Source organism: Lindgomyces ingoldianus, assembly GCF_010093535.1.
Source record: "Lindgomyces ingoldianus strain ATCC 200398 unplaced genomic scaffold BDR25scaffold_2, whole genome shotgun sequence".
In the NCBI taxonomy this organism is placed as follows: domain Eukaryota; kingdom Fungi; phylum Ascomycota; class Dothideomycetes; order Pleosporales; family Lindgomycetaceae; genus Lindgomyces; species Lindgomyces ingoldianus.
Window position 1 is genome coordinate 2,489,618 of NW_022985163.1, and position 19,931 is coordinate 2,509,548.

Sequence of the window (19,931 nt, forward strand, 5' to 3'; positions counted from 1 at the left end):
TACGCGCGCATGTCGAAGCGGTACCTAAACTGTAAGGATTAATGATGCAATCCGCATCCACATCCACATCTTTTGACTGCACAAAACCATCTCTCCCGTAGGCCTTCTTGAGCATGTTGTGCAACACGTGCGAAGGATAGCCCGCGACATGCTGCGCGCGCTAGACCGAGAATACATTTTTATGGGCAGACGCTTTCATTCTTCTGTGCTCATGCATGGAGTGGAAGCCGGACCGAAGACGGCGAGACGGCCCCTTATGCTGTCCCCTGTCAAAGCACGGCACGGTCTCACAAGATTCCGCAAGGTTTGAGGCGGAGAAACGTTGCTTCTGAACTGCGTTACGTGAGTCTTGATTCATGAACAGAGCCGGTAACTATCGTTAATTTCTCTGCTCAATGGCGAAATCTTGATCACTTCTTACCTGGGCCTGCAGACGGCACCAAGCTAGCAGTCTCAGCAAAAAACTGACTGGAATAGCTAATAAAGTGAGATTTCTTCGAATTGTGGGCCACTATGTCTTCACAGCTCCATCCTGAGCTAACTAACCAATCACTCAGAGCTGTGCCCGCTGTCGTACAACAAAGTTGTATCATAACCGGCAGCATATCGGAGACTGGCGGGTACCACACCTAATCCATCGGAACGTGAGAAGGCACTGTCGTAGGCTGGTCACTGTGTGGTGGAGGAGCCCTAGGGCGGGTGACAGCAGCGGACCGCATCTCTGTTCAAGAAGCGCAGGTGGAAATACACCCCACTGTGTATCGTACACCTAACAAGAGGGTATGATAGATCTTGTAAAGGTATACGATATTGTAAAAGCAGACTATAGTACATATTTCCGACTTGGAACTTTCCATACCTAGGCTTTAACTTCCTCCAGAGGGTATAGAAGAAGGGTTCGTCAAGGTACGAGGAGGAAACTCCCTAAAGAGGTGGAGAAGAGGGGGTGTGCAAGTACTAAGCATCATATCGTACACTACAGGTTGGTTCGTGCAATCAGCATGCAAGCAATCCAACGCTAGCGCCATTGCCATAGCCAAGGAACCCTGGTCCGAAGATATCCAAAAGAACGACAAAAGACATAAAAAGCTGACTGTGAAGGAAGAGCTAATTGCTGACCACCCCAATTAACCTTCTTCAGACCAGTCTCTGTCTGCTCAGTGGAAAAGAAGCGACAATGTCTTCACTGACTGTCTCGTCCGCGGGGTAGGCCCCAAAGAAATCGGTCTCACAGAATTCGACCACGCTTGAATCGCATCGTCGTACGAAGGCGGGGCTCGCTCCTCGCGTGTGGGTTCACTCGGAGGCAAAGATGAAGGAAAATCAGACGCAAGCTCGTATTGCTCCTCAGGCTGCATGCTTGTTAACTGACGTGTTGGTGGCGGCGAAGGTGCAGTCGGCTCGTACCACGTCTCCCTGCGCACGACGAATAAGTTAACAATTCCAGAGAGATGGGACTTCTTGCGACTTAATCTTCATCGAAGATCTGAAGAACATTGTCTAAGATAGTGATGATGACTCGAGCTTGAAGACCGGCATCTGCCATGTTGTTGCCCTTGTGGGGTCCCATAATTGAAGGCCTGGAAAGGGTTAGACGAGTTTTACGGACAGAAGTTTCAGTACTTACGCCCAACAAATGCCCAAATTGGCAGTGCTCATGCGGTTCACTTCTGAAGCCTGTTGTACACGGTATAGATGGAGGACGAGCGCCCGGAGAGTTGCATAGTTCGGGTCTGGGAGAGCGTTGATGAGCGCGTGCATTGAGTCGCGGCGCATAGTATCATCCTCGATGCGAGCGGCTTCAATGTACTTTGAGTAGAATTCACTTGTCAAGAGCGGATCAGGTAACTCGCGGAAGAACTGCTTCAGAAGTCCTGCCACGCTGTTGACGTCGTGTTGAAAAGCCTCGGGATTACGGAAGTCAACCTGAGATCCATCTGTAACGAATTAGTAAAATGGAGATAACTGTAATAAGAAATAGGACATACCGGTGTCGAAGAGCGCTTTCATGGCCTGGATGTGAGATGAAGTTCCCGGAATGCGATAGATGCCTTCTACTTCCAATCCATAGAGATCAACCGCCTGAATACACTGATACACGACCATTGGTACTGGAGACCCGTCTCTCCTGAACAGTTCCTCAAGGTTGACGCCGAAGACAGGATTAACAGGAGGCGAAGAGCCACTGTACGTGACGCCAGCGGACTGCTGAGCCGTTGATTGTCCTACCGGCCCTCTTGGATAATCTGATTGGGGTTGAGAATATGGGTTCTGAGCTATAGGGGAATATGTCTGGGCGCCTGGGTATGTCGGCGCTGGAGGATTGTACTGCTGTTGTTGCTGGAGTCCGATGTTGTACGACTGGAAACTGGGTTGCTGCACAGGCTCAGGTTGAGCTGGGAGTTTGTATTGCTGCGGAGACTGTGTTGATTCAGGCTGAGGCTGGGGTTGCATAGAGAACGAAGACTGAGGCTGAGTTGATGGCATTTGCAGTGAAGTGCGAGTGTCATTAGAAGGGAGGGGTGTTGGTTTTGTTTGAGCCGGTGCAAGTGTTGGATGCTTCACATACTGCAGCTCAGAACGGACAGAGGGTATCTTGGAGGAGTGTTTCAGAATGAAGTCATCGAAGTCCTTGTCGTTGTTGATCTGGTAGATGACTTGATTCATACTTGGTGGCGGTTGCCCTGTGGTACCCCTGAGGCCTTGAGGACTGACGACCTGGCCATTATTGACGACCAATTTTTCGTTGAAAGAAGCTGGTAACGTGAGCCAGTCGCACAACCATTAGGGCTCTCGTTAACATACCGTACTTCTGCATTTCCATAGTCAACGCAGCGTCGATCTCCTTGATGAGATCCACAAGCGCAGAAACAGCTTGCGGACGCGTTGTAGCCACCAACTCTTTCCGATACAACTGTGCAGTCTGGACTTTGGACGAATAGTCTTGGTCTGCAGCCTGGACCTTACGATGCAAATCCTCCTCATGCTGCTGCGCCGACTTAGGCCCCTTGAGCCCGAACTTCCTGCCCGCACCCGTGTCTCCGGTCTTGACACGATCTAGATCTTCGGCCAATTGATCGTATTTAGCCTTCGCCTTCTCCACCAGGGCCTCGGCGTCCTGGACCTTCTTCTCCGCGGTCAGACCCTGCTGCTTCCACGTCTTCCTACTGCCATCCATCTTGTTGGCCAGCTGCAGAAGATTCTCGTGCATGGCGTGGAGGGCGAGTCCGAACTGGGTGCCATTGTCGGCGATGCGCTCGTTGGCGTGCATGACCTGCTCGAACTGGTGCTGGTAGCTCTCATGACGGGCCTCGGCCTTGCGGATATTGTCGAGGGTGAGTTTACTGAGCTTCTTTAGGTTGTTGGCATGCTCTTCTTCCATGGCACCGCGGCGCTTGAGAAAGCTCGCGAAGTCCTGAAACCGTTAGCAGGGGGTGATATAGCAGCGGGATGGAGGAGCTGACTCTTGCGCTAGCAACGCTGGCTTTAAGGCGATTGAGGAGGGTGTTGACGCCAATCTATCTATCGTTAGTAGGATACTACGGAAGGGCATTGGAAAGCATACGTCGGAGTAGAGGACATCCTGAACGGCCTTCTGTGTCTGCGGATCAGGACTATCTTGTTGCTTCGACGGTTCCGGCGGCTGGACAGGGGGCGCTGGTCCTGGGCCATTGACAGGCGACACGGTCGCGCCATCTGCATGGCCATTGCCGTTAGCAGCGGCGGTGCTAGAGAAGTCTGGATTGAAGCCGCTGTCATTGCTCTCCACAGGCGGAAGCGTAGGTGGGAGGGTAGACATGGCTGCGGTGGGAGCGAGCCCGTCGGATACACGCGTGTGAGGATCAGTCGCGAGGTCGCGGGAAGAAAGGGCAGGGTAAGGACAGAAGTTGGTCGATGTAGCAGATGTGATGTGGCAAAGGGAAGCAACGACATGGAGGTCAAGCTTTCGGGCGGCGGGCCTCGTGTGCATGGGCCATCAAGGAACCGTGCCAGCAGCGACCATCCGCATCACCCGTCAATGCCGTCCGCCTGCCATTCATTCCACTGCCGCCCTACGTTTCTGATACAGACGCCCGCGTTTCTCTACCTCCATCAAGCCCCCCCCTAGCTTGGATCCCTCTGAGGAGCAAATCCCTTCCAATTTCCAGAATGGCTTCCGCCACACCAGCCGAGGCCTCCACTACGTCACCCGAGATATCCACCTCCCTCCCAGAGGAAGTCATAACATGTCTTCAAAACGCGCGGTTTGTAGGTACACTTTATTTAGTGGTCTTTCCAAATTTTACCCCCTGTATATCTACTCTCTCTCGTGCTTTCTTGGTCGCTCTATTTCTTGCGCTTCAACTCTACTACTGATTGCAACTCCGAATGCCCTCTTCTACACCAATGTTAACAACCACTAACCCCCCACCCCAGCTCCACCTAGCAACCTGCTCCCATAATACCCCGCATATCTCCCTCATGAACTACACCTACCTCCCCTCCACTCCCTACACATCTACACCCACCATAATAATGACCACTCCCCCCTCCTCCCTAAAATACACAAACCTAGCCTCCAACCCACTCGTCTCGCTGCTCGTCCACGACTGGATATCGCACCGCCCGCCCACCCTCTCGCGACCTGGCCGCAGTCCCTCACCGCCCGCTACCCGAGGCGGGCCAGGCGGTGTCCGCTCTGGCAGTCTCGCAGAATTGTTGCTGGGCATGAATACCGCCAGTCTCAGTCGGATTAGCGCGACAATTAATGGGATTGCTGAGATTGTGGAGCAGGGGAGCGAGGCGGAGAATTGGTATCGTGCGCAGCATTTGGCGAATAATACGTTTGGCCCTGCGGATGAGGATAATTTCTCGTCGTCACCGGTTGGTGGGGGGTTGTGGCGAGGTCTTGGCGGAAGGGAGAGCGGGGCTGGGGAAGAGGAGCTGCGGGAGGGGGATGGTGGGACCAGGTGTTATGTTGAGGGGGAGGAGGTGAGGGTTGTGGTGGTTAAGATTAGGGATGGGAGGATTGCAGATTGGAAAGGTCAGGTGCGGGATTGGGTTGTTAGAGGAGGGGGAGAAGGGGAGCTTGCGAATGGGGTGTGAGATGTGGGCAGTGTACTACAGAGCAGTCTGTTGTTTGGTAGCATGGGAGAGAGAAGTTCTGGCACAAACGCAGGCCGAGCAGAGTAGAGATGCCAAGCGAAGGCTCTTCAAACAATCAGGCACAACCGACAGACCGACAAACATAATTGTCAGGGTTAGTTCAGAATGGAGAAGTATATGTTTATCTCCCACACTCAATCCGTCCACCAAAATCCAACAAGCACAACCTCATCAGATCCCATCTCAAACTGCCTTTGATTAAAGGAAAGGGGTTGAGCTTTGCCCACTCCTCGTTGCTTCACGAAGAACAACGCAACAGGATGCAAACCATCATTCCGCATCCTGTTGACGTCCTCCCTCAACCTAGCAAGAAATTCAGTAACTCAAATCTATCTTGATCATCTTCCGTGATATGTAATGGTATGCTTTACACAACCCTACCACCATCTATCTACTCCTATTCCCTGATATTGACATCTCCACACCAAGAATATTTTTACAACCAGCCTGGCAATCCCATAACGCTCTCTCTCATATATAAATGCTGTCTACATACACAAATGATACTAACCCCCATTCTAGGTAGATGGCCTAAAACATATCCGCACCTCGTTCGTCGACCGAGGCCGTAAAGACAAAGACAAAAGGACAAACACACACACACACACACACACACACACACACATATGCGCATACCATGCAGCCACCCACCCACCCACCCACCAGAAACGCCACATCCTCGTCCATCTGATGAGATCGCCCATCTGGATCGTGATCGATCGACACCAAGAAACTATAGATGCATGCAAAGGCCAGTCCAATCATACACCGGACCAAACCTTAAGAATCAAAACATAACGCCGCCGCTGGAACGCTTGAAATAAATAAATCCAAAGACACATATCCAATATCCAAGTAACTCTGTCCCGGAAATAGTAGTATAAAGAATGTCGAGAAATCGTGGGTACGTATGATGCCGTAGATAGATTGTTCGTTCCTTCCTATACCTTCCTCGCCCCAAACAAACTCAAACTAATCGCTGTCTCATTCCCTGCCGGATTGCCCCCACTCTCGGGCAAAACCTCCCATCTTCTTAGCACAAACGGCAACTGCCTCATCTCCGGTTTTTCTTGTTTCGCTAGGCCCTGCTTGCCCGCCAAACCGACGGCACTCTGTGCCTGTGGCTGAGATTGAGAAGTTGAGGAAGCTTGTCGTTGGAGTTGAACGGGCGAAGGTTGTGTAGCGCGCTGCTGTGCTAGTCCTTGCATCTGCTGCATCTGCTGCATCTGCTGTAATTGGCTCTGGGTGGGATTTTGCCCGATATTAGAGCCTATGCGTTGGAATTGTGGGGGTAGTTTGTTGTGTTGGGAGTGTTGTGAGTATTGGGGATACATGCGAGCCTGAGCCTGGGCCTGCATTTGCTGCTGCTGCTGCTGCTGTTGGCTCATTGAACGCTGAATGGGGGAGGGACTTGGCGATTGATGTTGTTGAGTTTGATGATGAGGAGACTGCCCGTAGCCTGCCTGTGATGGTTGCGATTGTTGTGAGGACGAGGTCTGTGGAGTGAGAGAAGGAGTGACTGGTTTTGTGAGCGCAAGCCAGCCGTCCAGAGGGGGCGCCGAGCCGAAGATAAAAGCACAACGAGGGTCTTCCATGGGCTTCGCAGTCTCGAGCTTGTATAGATGAGCCCGGACTTCATCCGAAACTTCATCCGAAAGAACCGCGGCGACATCGAAGATGTATTCGGACATGGAAGCATAGTTCCGGAGGGCTGGGTGAGTGAAGAGAGAACGAAGGCTCAATAGTAGAGCGGCTTGATGTTGGCTCCCCGCCTTGCTTGATAGCATCGAATCTTGTACAACTATGAGACGCAGTAGTGCGTGTAGCCTTGATAAGTTAGCAAGCGCACTTTGATCTCGAAGAAGACAACATACCATGGAGAAAGTTGAGATACCACAGGCGAGACATTCTTCATTACAGCATCACTATAATCATTCGGCATACCCAGTATTTCAGACATCCCCTTTAGTCTTTCAGCGACAGAGGCGAAAAAAGAAGACTGTCCATCCCCCGAAACCCCCGAAGCTGTTAAATCTATGACTGTTAAGAACTTTTGAACTAAAGCTTCATTGTCACTGCTGAAATTCTGAGGCTCAAGCATGGTGGGGCTGCTGAGGAAAGTAGAGGCATTGAGAATTTTTCGTTCTGCGTGCTCACGAATCTGTTCATATCAGTCCATCAGTTCATTTAACTTCTTGATCTGTTTCATACCTTGCAGGTCAGGTCTGTGTCAAGTCCAGCAACTAGGTCCGACCACGGTGATTCGTTCTTCTCTACTGCCGCTTTAATGGCTTCGAGAAATGCATTGGAAATCTCCTCGGCAGATGAGTCGCACATAGCGGAGAATTGTCGAATCTCTAACTGGCAGAATGGAAGACTTAAATCATTGGCAGAATCAATGACTGCATAAACCTGTTGCTCTAAGCTCTTCTGAGTGAGTTCTGCATGGATTGTTAGAAATGCTATGTGTGGATCAAGGCACATGGATCACAAACCTAGGTGGTCGGCCGGATCTAGGAGGCCATCAAGCAATGACTTGAGTCGAGAATTTAGAATCCCTGCGGGGGAGCGTACCCCAACACCAAGTGATCTGGACAGGAGCTGTATATCGCTCACGGCAAAGTGTCGAAGGACGGAACGGAGACGGTTACTTGAGAGTAGGTTGGTGATTTGGTTAGCTAGTGCCGGGGAGAGCTGTCGTGAGGATGCTTCAAGTGTATCATGGATGACTTGGAGAATGCGACCATCTGAACCCTGACAGAGCTTGCGCTGCTCCAGGCGAAATCTGTAGGCATCCTGTGGCTGACAAAGTCGACTGAGCTGTTCAGATGGTAGGAGCGCATTCAAGACTTCCACACTCATTCTGAGAATCCCCTCGTCGCTGCTCGCTTTTCGTCCATTCATGCATCGCCTAGAAATCTCGAGAAATTGAAGCAAGGACAGGCAGCCAGACACGACCAAAGGGGGAAGGGCAACAAGGATCAACTTTCCTCGGTGCTTGTTCAACAATGAACTCAACCAATCGGACAAAATTTTCTCAAAAGCTTTTTCGTCAAAGCTGCGCAGGCGATAGAACCACGGTCCTAGGTTCTCGGATTGAACAGAGCCGGCGCTGAGCTGTTCTTCTAGCCGAAATGCCATCTTGCCAAAGACTCGCATCATGACTTGCTGGTCCATGCTAGTGCCACTGGAGAGAATACGGTCAATCTCATCATCCGTATCCATAGCAGTATCCATATTGTCAGAGGCTGGAGAACAAGCTGCTAGTGAATTCTTTTGCTCGGATCGACTGAGATCATATCCGAGCATCAGCAGAAGTTGCTCGTCCGCTCGCGCCGCACGGGCAACGTCCATAAGAGAAACTAGTAATTCTCGCTCGGGGAACCGAACCGTTCTAATTGCAGCGTATCTCATCGCAATCTTTTGGAACAGAGGTTTAAAGGCTCCGATGGCACTGAAAGCCTTGTAGTGGAAATGGAGAGTGTCCGCGACGGAGGTAAGTACATTGGTGTCCAAGGAAGTGGCAGCTAACCCTAGAACGTCTGCAAGAACAGAAAGATCGTCGAAGTCTTCTAGATAAGACCTTATGGCATGAAAGTCTTGGGCAGAGATTGTGCAAACGGGTCCAGGCTCCTCTATGGATGGGTCCTTGGTGGGCACACGTTCAACAAGCTCTACATTTGCAGCGACTTGCTGCCGTAACCATATGCCTAATTCTAATCGGACCGTCGAGCTGACACTTGTAAGGTTGACTTCTGTTGACGGACCAAAATAATCTGCCGTATCGAATAGATCCGGAATTCGCTGCTGGATACAGGATTGGGCGTTGCAAATCATCTGGTCTTCTAGTTCGGTAGAGTAAGCAGAGCCGTGTAGGAGTGTGCTCCGCAAGTTGAGTATTTGTTCAGAGAGACCACTGAGAGGGATTTCCGAGATGAGTCGTAATGGCCATGCCGCAGGTGAAGAATTCTTGCTTAGCGAGCCAGTTGCAATTAACCACTGCAGGTACCTTCCAACGGAAAATGTCTTGGAGCGGACTAATTCGGCGATGATTCGAAATACGTTGCGAGGGTCAACATTTCTTCTCGAAGCCACTGAATGAAGGTGAGAAAGGATGGCGTCGTCAATGTCGGCTCCCAGTTGGCTCCATTTGCGTATGACCCGAGTGACCAAGTAGAGTCTATGAGATCCTTCACGGTGTACTGATGATGCCCATCGAAGGGCAACGGAGATGAGATTCCGAGGGTCTGGAACCTGTTCTATACACTGATAGGCAAGTGTTTCGATGCTAATGCCGCCAATATAATCCACAGAGTCGAGTAAGGACAGTACTTGTCGAGTTGAGTCATGGATGCTAGCAGCGGTATTGCTAGACGAGCGAACCAACCGCCTGTTCCTGCGATCTAAACTTTCTATGACGTGAATCACCCGCGGATAAGGACGCTTTTCGACAAGACGGCGGAGAATAATGGCATGCCTATCCCACGACTTTGGGAGAAGCAAGCAGGCTGAGCTGGTGGAAAGAAGTTTGACGATCGTATTCTCGAGGAGTTCAAGGACAGGGGAGACCTGGTCTGGCTCGAGCTGATATTGCTACCATGGTTGTAAGCAAAGAAAGACGAGACCAGGCTGGGGGGTTAGATCATACCTTTTCCGCATGCGTGAGCAATGACTCTCCTAGGCGTTTGCCTCTGCGGCGACAGCAGGTCAGGCCGCCCCAATATACGGAAACAAGAAGAAGCCATAGAAATAACCTTTCGGCAGGGCAGGACTCGAGATTCTTGAGCAACCAGTCAAGAAAATGATCCACTTCAAGCAGGTGCTCTTTGTACAGGTGGGTCGCAAGTTGCAGTGCATATGTTATCCTCGGCTTCCATTCCTGCTGGCCTATAGTTGCAATTGTGCTGTCGAGAAACTGTTCCACGGCACTCGTCCAGCCCCTAACCCAAGTTATGGTGCCGGCTTGGCCTTTGCGTTTGTGTGAGCGCATCTCGTTGATACCAACACACTTGGCTAGCCACATGGCTCGAGGAATTGGAATGTTCTTGTTGAGACATTGTTCCAGTAGCCCTTTGCCATTGATGCCATGTGGGATGGTGCGGCTTAGCCTTCGCAAACTCACGGTAGGATTCGCCAAATCGTGCAACCATGTCTCTCGAGTGGATTCTCTGAGCGTAAGCCGTGGCGGCGGCTTAAACGTGTTTGCTGTAGTGAGACGACCACAAGACTGCCGCTTCTCAAGGACCGCAACGAATAGCGTGGACAGCGTTGAGAGCCCAGACTTGTTCTTCAGGTTTGACCACAGCGACGGCCGGGCCGTATTTGTCTCGTTCATGATCTGCGGCTTGTTGCTTATACCAGCCTTCACCAAACTCTCGGACAGCGTATCCTCGGGATGATTACCCGACCATGGGAAGAGGTCAGCAGTTTCTGCAACGCTGGTGTTAGCAATAGTCCTTGAAAGGGCCTTCTCACACTTACTTCCGCCTGGGAACAGCATCGCCGGCGCAGGAGCATCGGTGCCGGGGGCTTTGACCGCCGCCTCACCCTTAACGCCGGTCCCACCGGGTACGATGCGTCGAAGTTGCGAACCATCACCGGGGAGGGAGGCGCCCGGTCTTGGAGGGACTGGCAGGTTTGTTCCCACGCCCACAGGCGGTCCACGGGGTGAGTAGAGGGGTTGCTCCGGGCCATTGCTTGCGAGGGTGCTGAAGAAGAGTTGTGGTTTCCCCCGTGGTGGAGGCCTGTTCTGGTCGCTGGTCGCAGTCTGTATACCTTCGAGGAATCCAGGCTTCGGCCTGGCGAGTCCCACGCCTCGAGTCTTGCTTAGTGTTGCCTCCGCGGACCGCCGCTGCTCCTCGAGGGTGGGATCGATGCAGTCTTGCAGTGGGACATTCTGGGGATTGTTGGATGGCTTCGAGGGCCGGCACCAGACTTGAGCCCGTGCAGGACCTCCACTCCCGCGATACTGGAGAGACTCTTGAATCCCCGGGCCAGGACGAGAAGTCATCGCACCGAGAGCGAATTCATGGTCCTAGGAGAGGCCGGGTCGAGTCGAGCTGGGAGGCAAGGCGCGAGGAGGGCAGGGAAGCAGCAGCAGCGGCATGTGCGGTGGGCGAGAACGTGGTACAGGACAACAGATGCAAATCGAAGTAGAGGGGAGGCGGACAGCGAGGGAGCAGACCGGCGAAGTGAGGGTTGAGTTATCTTACGAATCGGGCACGACGACAGGGAAGGACAGTGCGGATCAGCCGTACGAGCCGATGTGCCAGGTGGGCCAGCTGGGGGCTTCTTCCTTTCCAGCACCCCCCAGAGCCGTGCACTGGAACCACTGATAAAAGGCCGACCGCCGGCGCCATCCAGCAAAACGACTTCCATATTGCCGCCTGCGGGCGTGCATCATGCACGTTAATGGGCAGCAGCCTCGATAGTAGCCAAAGCATCCACAGCAGCAACAATACACCCACAGGCGTCAGGCACCACACCCATCTTTTCTGCTCGCAACGAGAGAGTCTTCACCCCGTTGACTACGGGCAAGCAATGTCCCTGCTGATGTGATTGGTGGCGGCTTCGGCGGCGGCTGGATGCCGCTCTCGCTTCTGTGTGACATTCCCAGTCGTCCATGTCCTCGGAGCTAGAACCCTCTATCTAGCACCACGACAACACCATCTCACACCATACATCGTGACCTCTTACCGTCAACCGCCGTCTAAAGGCCTCTACCGGCATCTCCGCTCCATCCACGGAGCACCTGACTGAGATGGCTTCGAAGAAGGACATGCGTCGGGCGGACCTCAGTATGTTGCACCTTCTTCCCTTCCCACGCTCTCCCAGACCCTTGGATTGCCCTTCTGCTCGCGTCACGTGCCTGCTGACTACTGACCTCCCCACAGTCGTCCCCTATGCCGAGCCGGCGAAGGAGAAGTCGGACGGCGATATAGCGAGTATGCCATCCCCAGCCAGCGAGTGATAGTCCTCTCTGACAGGCTGTCTCCAGGTACCATGGCCAGCACACTGCCAATGGCTGCTGTAAGTTTCGCATCCGGCTGTTGTGTCACACTGCTGATATCGTGTGTTAGATCTTTACTCGGAACAAGTAAGACAGTCCCAAAACGGATAGGGAGGGATTCAATGGGTTGTGCTAACGCTACGGGCTCTGAATAGGATGGTTGGATGGTAAATATCCCAGCTGCATGTTCTCGAACACTTATTCTAACGTCATGATAGGACTTCTGTAGTTTTCGCTATGCAATCGTGGCTCGCTGAGACCCCAGAGCAAAAGCGGACCTCGTCAACGCCGGCATATTTCTCCGTCGGCATGGCCTGTAAGTTGTCCTCCTGAAATTGCCGCACACTTGAACGAAGACTAATGTGGCTTCAGTCATGTCGCTCATTGTTGTAAGTCCAGCCCATGAAACTGATTTGAGAGTACGTGGACTGAGCTCGGTGTCACATAGGGATACATGCCTCTCTTCCTTCCGCCTCCTCAAGTGCGCACTGGAGCGGGATCCGGTACTGAGGCCCCCCCTGCTGCACCCCCGTCATGATCTTTGCAACTGCGGGCAAGGGATGCCAGCGCGGTGTGGAGGGGCGTTTGAATTGGTTCTTGTAAGATAATAGTAAAACGGTCGGCAACTGTAATTGTACTTTCGAATTCGGACCGCGAGCTGCAGGGCGGGTTTGTCAAACGAGAGAGCGTTCATGCGTCCATGCAGAATGCAGATGCAGATCAAAGGCTCTGCCGTCCGGCGGATTTGCACGACAAACACATCACATGCATGGAAGCATGGCGTTTTGTGAGATGAAAAAGCATGCTAGAATGTGATACCAGCCGAGGCGGAGGTCACGCTTTGATGTGTGAGTGATTTAACAGACAGAGACTCTTTCAGGCGAAACTATCACTGTCGACCGGATGGTGCTAGGCATCCGGTGTGCACGGTGAAAATGCCCATTCTTCAAATTTAGAAGAGTGAATGCCTGACATACGTGACTCTGGGGTCCGGCCTGCGAGCACTTCGGAGGATGCAGATTGGTGAAGGGGGTGGCAGGCGCTGCTGTTTTGGTGGCAATGCAAAGTGGCCCGAGCGTATACCAAGCGCTGAGCCTTCGCCGCTTCACGCAGACTCACCCATTCCCCTCCTCACCCTCATAAAGAGCAGCCATCCTACCACTCTCCACTCTCCACTCTCACCACCCACACCAGTCTACCACTCCAGAGTATCGTCAGCGGCGCATCGATCGCATCCTCCCCACTCCTCTTCAACAGACTTACCCCAAGTTTTCGGGACAAACAGCTGTTTATGTCCATCGAGAATCTCAAGACTTTCGGTGAGTCTGAGCCCTCCCCCCAGCCCTCCCCGCACATCACCTGAAACCCGTCATCATGCGACACCACGTCCCGACGGCCGCGACGTTGGATATCTTAGAGTGCTGGTATACAGGTTATTCAATAGAGATTCAAAGAGTCACACTGTCGTCGCTGTCCTCGCTGTCGTCGCCTGTGGCCGTATTTGACCTCGTCCCCGAGCTCAGCTAACTCAGCCTTGCAGACCCCTTCGCCGAGGCCGATGAGGATACTGGCGAAACCAAGCAGTCGCAGAACTACATTCACATACGTATCCAGCGTAAGTACTCGTCCACGGCTTCTCCGATTTCGGAGGGGGGTGGTTGTCTTGTGTTGGGTCTCCCCGCAACGGGCACTCCCGCTAACCATGGATGGTGCAGAACGCAATGGTCGTAAGACGTTGACGACGGTCCAAGGCTTGCCCAAGAAATTCGACCAAAAGAAGATCCTCAAGGTCATCAAGAAGAAGTTCGCTTGCAATGGCACCATCGTGAACGACACGGAGATGGGCGAGGTGATCCAGCTCCAAGGCGACCAACGAAAGGATGTGCAGGAATTCCTCGTCGATAAGAAGGACGGCCTAGGCCTAGACTCTAAGGACATCAAAGTGCGTTGTCCACCACCCCCCTCGGTTGCATCGGCCTTTTAGGGTTGAGGTTTGTTAACGATAAATGTATTCAGGTCCACGGATTCTAGCCACCCCCATCGCCTCACGCCGCGCCCGCCTTCAGTTCCAGTGGGACATTTGCTCTCGCTGGCGTTTCTCCCAAGGACAACCCACTATTGACAATCACAGCCACAATTACAATCCCCTTGGTTTGCCCATCAACTCGAGGAACGGAAGGAAGGGGGGGGCATGAGGATGATACCCTGTTTCACCGGATAGGCGTCTGTCTTACAGCCGGCTAGAAAGTGACAACGTGCTCTACTTCCTTCTGCTTTTGTTACGATTCTTCATGAGTTTAGGAGAGAGGGGTATTTTAGCTATGGTTTGCTCGCCTGCGCCAGCCATACTGATAACGGTGGCACACTCTTTTTCGGTCTTTTTAGTCGTCGATCTGTCGGTCATTCATTTACCTAATAGCAATGGAATTGTTATGGGATTTGAGTCATGGAACTGCTGTGAATATGTTGTCTTGAATGCCTTACTGTGAATGTGCCATAACCGCAAAGCCCAACGACGGGAGGTGTAGTTCTTTTCCATACATATACCTGTACAGTATACACTCTCAGAATCGGCGTAGTTGGAGGCCCCAAGTCCTATCTTTCACAATAATTCTACATTGCACCGCCGTCCCCTCACACCCTCCATCTTCTGTTCCCTCCAACTAACGTATCTCACTCTGCCCACTCCCTTCCCCTCCCCTCTACACAGCATCAGGATGCGCCAAGTTAAATTCCTCCATCTTCCGCATAAACTCATCCTCTTCCTTAATAGATTTCAAATCCGTCGGAGTTGCCCAACCCCAAATTTTCCATTCCTCCTCTTTCCCTCGCTTCATCATTCGCTGAAAGACTACGTATTCGTCTACGTCTTTTTCTATGCGCGAGATGCTAGGGCCGCCGTCGCCTTCGACTTCTTCCCGGGGTTTTGGGCCGGAGGGCGTCCAGAGGACGTCGGCATCGACAGGGTTTATGTTTGCGGGGCGGGCTAGGGATTGAAGGGGGTTGTATTTCTGCTTTCCCCTCGATGTCGGCACCACCTTAGGTTTATCATACGTGGTAATCAACTGCCTAGTTCGAAACCGTATAGTAATCTGACGCATAGCGCTTTCCTCGAAACCGCGCTGAGAGAATTTGTACGATCGATTGGAGACGATGACGGGGCTACGGTGGTGCTTGAGGAGCCGCCATGTTATTGTTTGGGTCGCGGGACGCGCGGCGAGGTGCGTTATGAGGGGCTTCATGATGGAGGAGAGGCAGATTTCCTGGAGGGCTTTTTCGTCTTTGCTGATGAGACGGGGCTGTTAGATTGGGTCTTAGGATGGGGCTGGGGGTGGGTGATTAAGTGGGAGGGGTGGTTGAGAAGGAGGGAAGAGACGAGGGAATTGGAGGGGAAAGGCAGAGAGGGAGTATATAAAGGAATTGGACATGAACACATACTCGGCAAACCTCTTCCACATCTCCTCATACGCCACCTTCGCATCCGCCAAAGCCGACTTCCGACTCAGCTTCGGCCTGCCCTTGCCCTTCCTGACCCGAAATTTGTATACAAAGCGCCTGTATCATCCACATTCGCAATCAGCTTCTATGCATCTGCCCAAGCAAGCCAAGGGGAACAACCCCCGCCTGTTGCTATTGCACACGGACGGACAACCTCGACAATTGCGGGGGAACATGAGAGGGATACGGGGGGTTCAACATACGAGAACAAATCTGTAATTCGCGCCTTGAGCCACCGCCATTCATAGTAAGCCCTATTTTTTGGTTCCGTGAATGGGTTCGGTAATTCGCGCCATGAAGGACGGATGATTGTACCTAATCAAACAATTCCAAAAAATCAGCAAAATCCACAATCATAAATACTAAATTGTATCCCTCATTAACACCACCTCACCGAGGAGGTGCTCAATTGACCTTGTACTTGCCCTTATACTTAACCTCATCCTCCAACACTTCGCTTTCCCCGCCTATACTACCCATACATCCATCGATAAACGAAATCTCATCCAACATACCAGGTAACAACCCATGTTCATCGGGCATAAAATCCGGATTATCAATCTGCTCCTGGATCGCTGACGCCGGCGCCATACTTTTTTGATTCTTTGTCGCCGCGCGGATTTGGGAGGGGTCCATAAGGGGCTTTGTTTTCTGGAACGCGGGCGTGGATGAGATGTTACGGTAAAGGTGGGTTGGGATTGTGGGGGGGCGCCGTGCGCGTGAGTGGACTGGCTGAGGGAAGAAAATGCATTGGCGGGTGGAAGGACCAGGAGGTCTGCGGAGGACACGGAGGGGGAGGTGGGTTGACATTGTGGGTGTGTGGTGATGGTGGTGGTGGTGACGGGTGGTTGGAGGGTTTGGAAAAGTTGACCTGGGCCGATGGAGCGCCGGCGAAATCTCAATCTCCAGGACTAGAGGGCAAGTTACGCCGCCACGTGCATCTTTCCCCTTCAAATGTCTTCATGTCGTTGCATTCAATTTTGTTGAGTTGGTTTCATCAAGAGATACCTATATGCTGCTATATTTCAAATGTACACCAGAGGGTCGAGTTCATCCAATATCCATCCCAAGAAACTCAACCCCCGTTTCCCATTGGCTTCCCTACAGTACACCTCAGCACCCCAGCCGTGTAGCCTCCAATAAAACTTTAATACAGCGTCATGACGTTCCATAGCACCATTCAACTATCGTACACCACACGAAAAGAGAAGAGTTTTGAGCCGGGACTACAGAACCGAACCAGCCAACGAACCTAAGCGCCCCGTGCTAATCCCAATCCCTCTAGCAATAATATTGATACAGAACAGCCTTCCGAATGGGAAAGGAGAAAGTAGAAAGGAAGTAGAAAGGAGGTAGGATTACATGTTGCTGCTTGTTCCAAGCAGCTTCAACACTCCCTCGTAAGTTCCGAACATGATAGCAGCGCTAGGGACGACTCGAAGCATATGTGGAACAAGGCCGCCGTAGAGAGCTACCATACCTTCTTCTTTGAAGATTAGCCGGAAGCATTGGGCTAGGCTAGTATATTTGAGGTGTCCATTTTCCATGGGGGCTTGTCGTAAGCGTGTACGGACGACCTGGAGAGAAGTGTTAGCACCATTCTCCAGGAGCTAAAAAAAAAAAGCTGGAGAATTGATGGGACGTACCTCATGCGGATACGTTAGCAAAGCCGCAATAAACTTCGCCGATCCCGCCGCCGTAATCTTCCCAGTCCACGCAATTGTCTGGTCCCAGACGGTTGGCGCTCGCCCACTATGCACCCTTCTTTCCTCCCGGTTCGCCAGAGCCAGCTTCATCTGTTCATACAACATCCACTGTAACGTACTCTCCGTAACGCCCAGATAACTTGCAGTCAACCCCCGATACAACCCCGGGATCCCTTCATTCCTCAACGTCTGCATGGTGCAGTCCAACGCATTCTTATACTGCCGACTCCGGCCATCCGCATGAATACTTTTGTCCAGCTGCAACCGCGTCTTGACCAGCCAGACCGGATTCGTCGCTGTCCCGGTCACCACTCCCGCACACGCAGCCGCGCATAAATGCACCCAGGCCGCTTCATTCCCGCCATTAAAGTAGTTGCTAATTATCCTCTTCCCATTTCCGTACGTATAGAAGTTTATGGCCCGCGCGGGCACCACACCAATCAGATTCGGACCGAGGCCTTTGAAGAGCGCTCTCCAGCCCTCCGCTTTCGGAACCTGCCATAATATCTCGCCGGTTTCGCGAATGTGGAGGAACGAGCTGCGGGCTAGGGACATCGTTTCGATGGGTGGGAGACCGCGAGCAGCGCGGGCCGCGACGAGGTGTTGTTGGTAGTAGGTTGATTGAAGGCGGGTCTTAAGGACGTCGAGCGGGGCGGTGAGGGTTGCGGAGGCCATACCACCTAGACTAGATAATTGTCAATAAATTTATCGACCACAGTCGCCAGAGTTGGCTAGAAAGATGGGGCTTCGTACCCTCCAGCGATGAAATGCGCCCATGACTTTTCAAACGGCGAGCCACCCGCTGCTACCGGGGCACCATCGGACTTATTCTGCGATAACACATTCCCAATTCCTCGCGGCTGTGTCGGAAGGGTCTGCTTGAATTGTGTGCTGTCTTCTCGAAAATTTCGAGGATGCGCGGCGTGTTCCAATGTCATGTATGGAAAGAGCAGAGGGCAGACGTCAGGGCGAGGGTAGGGGTTTCCGAGAGTATTGTAGAAAAATTAGATGTGTTCAAGAGGAATGCAAACGTAGAAAATGCTCTGGAATGTGTGGAGACAGGTCTGAAGAGATCGACAGTTCGAACTCATCATCGAGAAATTTGGGATGGAACCCAACACAGTTTAGCGTCTGCAACCCGCAAGGAGAAAGCCGAGGGTGTTCAGCCTTTCGTCATATCGGAACATTTTTCACCCTCTTCTGTCTTTCAGTCTGTGGATCCGTACTCCGCCAAGGATCATGATTGTTATCATAAAACCTTTGACAAACACTTAAAGATTGACGGGAAAAGCAACGACTACTTGAATCAACCGACGCCACCAGGCCAGCCATTATCATAGTACACCCACACTTCCACTTGGGTTTCGCCCTACTCCTTTAGAAGTGCCCGCCCTGTGTAGCATTTGAATATTTCATCCACCCATGAGAGCTTTCGCCTTGTTCGGTTGTTACATCACTCTCCTAAGAGGCTTCCGTAACGGAAGTAACGGTGGAGCCAAGGCTGTGTTCAGCCCGATAAGATACTCCAGCACTGCGTCGCTATCGTTGGTGTTTCAGCGATGATTTTAGGTGCCTTCCAGGGCCTCTTTCCTGTGGGTCTTTTATTCAACAAGGTTTCCTGTGTTGACGTATCCGATCCGTGGAAGATAGTCGGTCGGGAATCTTTCATTCAACGAGACTCGAGACTCCTAGCTTAAGGGCTCAATTATATTCAGTTCATCTAAGATCTTTCTCGGAAGCTTGCATCGACCACCAGCGCCGTGACCTATCTGTCACTCGCTCACTCGTCCCTTCGCTCTTTTGCCCAGTCTCGTACAGTAGCTCCTTTCGGGGGGCTTCTAGACCGCTTGCCATCGCAAAGGCTTTAAGCTGAGAAATGTAGTACTCAGGGCGGCCTCCGGGACTAAGCAGCTGCAAAGGATGCCGGTGTACATCCAAGGCTCGCCACCGTGACAAATTTAGGTATTGCACAGGCATTGTTGCCGTGAACTATTTTGTCTTTTGTCTTTTGTCTTGCCCGTATAGCTGTAGACTTTACATGCATCTTGCCCCTGATGCACCATAACACGCTTGTCGTCTAGTGTGCTGTCTGTTGGCGATTTGATATTTGTGAATGGGATTCCTCATGAACGGGATTTAGCACTACAAAGTGGCCCAAAGAATAGGAATCACGAATTCTGACACTTGTTCTTCTTTAGAAGCTTCTGGGTCTGCTTGTACAAATCCTTCATGTACTTTTTCAGTAAACGTCGACGGTAATATAGAAGGTCGAGGCTACACTAATCTTTTGTAGATTCTCCGCTCGCCATTTGGTGTTGCTGGTACGCAGCTATCCAATGACCGTAAACAAGAGGATAACACTGCAGTCAGGTGCGAAAACCCGCAGACGAGTCTAGCAACCTTGGAAAAAGTAAGTCGTGCCTAGAGTGCTTTCTCCACTCAATGTGTTAATTTCACCTGGCGTGAATGCGCGTCCAGTAGCTAAGCTATATCTATGCAGTGCGCGAGAGAAGGCCGAGGCTGTCCCGCGTTTCGTCATATCGCAACATTACTACCGCAGCAATATCCTCCCT

The 19,931-nt window shown here is 52.0% G+C and overlaps 7 protein-coding genes across 7 annotated transcripts; 3 read left to right on the forward strand and 4 right to left on the reverse strand.

Moving 5' to 3' along the window:
• Positions 1 to 1,468: 1,468 nt before the first annotated feature.
• On the reverse strand, positions 1,469 to 3,799 carry BDR25DRAFT_321669 (GTPase activating protein; the record flags this gene model as incomplete). Its single annotated transcript, XM_033691982.1, has 6 exons — positions 1,469 to 1,580; positions 1,628 to 1,937; positions 1,989 to 2,756; positions 2,806 to 3,415; positions 3,465 to 3,518; positions 3,566 to 3,799. 6 exons carry the CDS (start codon positions 3,797 to 3,799, stop codon positions 1,469 to 1,471), a joined length of 2,088 nt encoding a protein of 695 aa, XP_033554109.1.
• A 231-nt stretch (positions 3,800 to 4,030) lies between these two features.
• Positions 4,031 to 5,268, forward strand: BDR25DRAFT_339224 (uncharacterized protein). Its single transcript, XM_033693360.1, has 2 exons — positions 4,031 to 4,248; positions 4,417 to 5,268. The coding sequence occupies exons 1-2, from the start codon at positions 4,150 to 4,152 to the stop codon at positions 5,083 to 5,085; spliced, it is 768 nt and encodes a 255-aa protein (XP_033554110.1). The 5' UTR covers positions 4,031 to 4,149; the 3' UTR covers positions 5,086 to 5,268.
• A 539-nt stretch (positions 5,269 to 5,807) lies between these two features.
• Positions 5,808 to 11,397, reverse strand: BDR25DRAFT_390811 (uncharacterized protein). The gene is made up of 6 exons (XM_033698116.1): positions 10,627 to 11,397; positions 9,794 to 10,575; positions 7,641 to 9,738; positions 7,357 to 7,586; positions 7,020 to 7,306; positions 5,808 to 6,972 (listed from the first exon to the last, which is right to left on the reverse strand). Exons 1-6 carry the CDS (start codon positions 11,153 to 11,155, stop codon positions 6,087 to 6,089), a joined length of 4,812 nt encoding a protein of 1,603 aa, XP_033554111.1. The 5' UTR covers positions 11,156 to 11,397; the 3' UTR covers positions 5,808 to 6,086.
• Positions 11,398 to 11,529: 132 nt separating this feature from the next.
• On the forward strand, positions 11,530 to 13,159 carry BDR25DRAFT_300259 (uncharacterized protein). The gene is made up of 8 exons (XM_033689333.1): positions 11,530 to 11,942; positions 12,039 to 12,089; positions 12,143 to 12,174; positions 12,225 to 12,241; positions 12,310 to 12,321; positions 12,373 to 12,470; positions 12,527 to 12,543; positions 12,603 to 13,159. Exons 1-8 carry the CDS (start codon positions 11,906 to 11,908, stop codon positions 12,690 to 12,692), a joined length of 354 nt encoding a protein of 117 aa, XP_033554112.1. The 5' UTR covers positions 11,530 to 11,905; the 3' UTR covers positions 12,693 to 13,159.
• Positions 13,160 to 13,311: 152 nt separating this feature from the next.
• Positions 13,312 to 14,598, forward strand: BDR25DRAFT_300261 (anaphase-promoting complex subunit Apc5). Its single transcript, XM_033689334.1, has 4 exons — positions 13,312 to 13,473; positions 13,695 to 13,769; positions 13,870 to 14,096; positions 14,171 to 14,598. Exons 1-4 carry the CDS (start codon positions 13,446 to 13,448, stop codon positions 14,183 to 14,185), a joined length of 345 nt encoding a protein of 114 aa, XP_033554113.1. The 5' UTR covers positions 13,312 to 13,445; the 3' UTR covers positions 14,186 to 14,598.
• BDR25DRAFT_300262 (uncharacterized protein) lies at positions 14,596 to 16,503 on the reverse strand. The gene is made up of 4 exons (XM_033689335.1): positions 16,168 to 16,503; positions 15,856 to 15,967; positions 15,593 to 15,709; positions 14,596 to 15,439 (listed from the first exon to the last, which is right to left on the reverse strand). The coding sequence occupies exons 1-4, from the start codon at positions 16,460 to 16,462 to the stop codon at positions 14,857 to 14,859; spliced, it is 1,107 nt and encodes a 368-aa protein (XP_033554114.1). The 5' UTR covers positions 16,463 to 16,503; the 3' UTR covers positions 14,596 to 14,856.
• A 169-nt stretch (positions 16,504 to 16,672) lies between these two features.
• Positions 16,673 to 18,470, reverse strand: BDR25DRAFT_331058 (mitochondrial carrier). The gene is made up of 3 exons (XM_033692592.1): positions 18,112 to 18,470; positions 17,299 to 18,043; positions 16,673 to 17,229 (listed from the first exon to the last, which is right to left on the reverse strand). Exons 1-3 carry the CDS (start codon positions 18,294 to 18,296, stop codon positions 17,011 to 17,013), a joined length of 1,149 nt encoding a protein of 382 aa, XP_033554115.1. The 5' UTR covers positions 18,297 to 18,470; the 3' UTR covers positions 16,673 to 17,010.
• Between the last annotated feature and the right edge of the window lie 1,461 nt (positions 18,471 to 19,931).

Bases quoted from the DNA above. Each gene is read 5' to 3' on its own strand.
- BDR25DRAFT_300259 (XM_033689333.1), top strand. From the start codon at position 11,906: ATGGCTTCGAAGAAGGACATGCGTCGGGCGGACCTCA. The intron at 11,943-12,038 runs GTATGTTGCACC...ACCTCCCCACAG, and splicing joins CATGCGTCGGGCGGACCTCA to TCGTCCCCTATGCCGAGCCG. The intron at 12,090-12,142 runs GTATGCCATCCC...GGCTGTCTCCAG, and splicing joins GTCGGACGGCGATATAGCGA to GTACCATGGCCAGCACACTG.
- BDR25DRAFT_300261 (XM_033689334.1), top strand. From the start codon at position 13,446: ATGTCCATCGAGAATCTCAAGACTTTCG. The intron at 13,474-13,694 runs GTGAGTCTGAGC...TCAGCCTTGCAG, and splicing joins CGAGAATCTCAAGACTTTCG to ACCCCTTCGCCGAGGCCGAT. The intron at 13,770-13,869 runs GTAAGTACTCGT...TGGATGGTGCAG, and splicing joins CATTCACATACGTATCCAGC to AACGCAATGGTCGTAAGACG.
- BDR25DRAFT_339224 (XM_033693360.1), top strand. From the start codon at position 4,150: ATGGCTTCCGCCACACCAGCCGAGGCCTCCACTACGTCACCCGAGATA. The intron at 4,249-4,416 runs GTAGGTACACTT...CCCCCACCCCAG, and splicing joins GTCTTCAAAACGCGCGGTTT to CTCCACCTAGCAACCTGCTC.
- BDR25DRAFT_300262 (XM_033689335.1), bottom strand. From the start codon at position 16,462: ATGTCAACCCACCTCCCCCTCCGTGTCCTCCGCAGACCTCCTGGTCCT. The intron at 15,968-16,167 runs GTATGTTGGATG...TTGTTTGATTAG, and splicing joins TGAACATGGGTTGTTACCTG to GTACAATCATCCGTCCTTCA. The intron at 15,710-15,855 runs GTATGTTGAACC...TGGATGATACAG, and splicing joins CGAATTACAGATTTGTTCTC to GCGCTTTGTATACAAATTTC.
- BDR25DRAFT_390811 (XM_033698116.1), bottom strand. From the start codon at position 11,155: ATGACTTCTCGTCCTGGCCCGGGGATTCAAGAGTCTCTCCAGTATCGC. The intron at 7,307-7,356 runs GTATGAAACAGA...TGATATGAACAG, and splicing joins ACACAGACCTGACCTGCAAG to ATTCGTGAGCACGCAGAACG. The intron at 6,973-7,019 runs GTATGTTGTCTT...TAACTTATCAAG, and splicing joins GTATCTCAACTTTCTCCATG to GCTACACGCACTACTGCGTC.
- BDR25DRAFT_331058 (XM_033692592.1), bottom strand. From the start codon at position 18,296: ATGACATTGGAACACGCCGCGCATCCTCGAAATTTTCGAGAAGACAGC. The intron at 18,044-18,111 runs GTACGAAGCCCC...ACAATTATCTAG, and splicing joins GCGCATTTCATCGCTGGAGG to TCTAGGTGGTATGGCCTCCG. The intron at 17,230-17,298 runs GTACGTCCCATC...ACTTCTCTCCAG, and splicing joins TGCTAACGTATCCGCATGAG to GTCGTCCGTACACGCTTACG.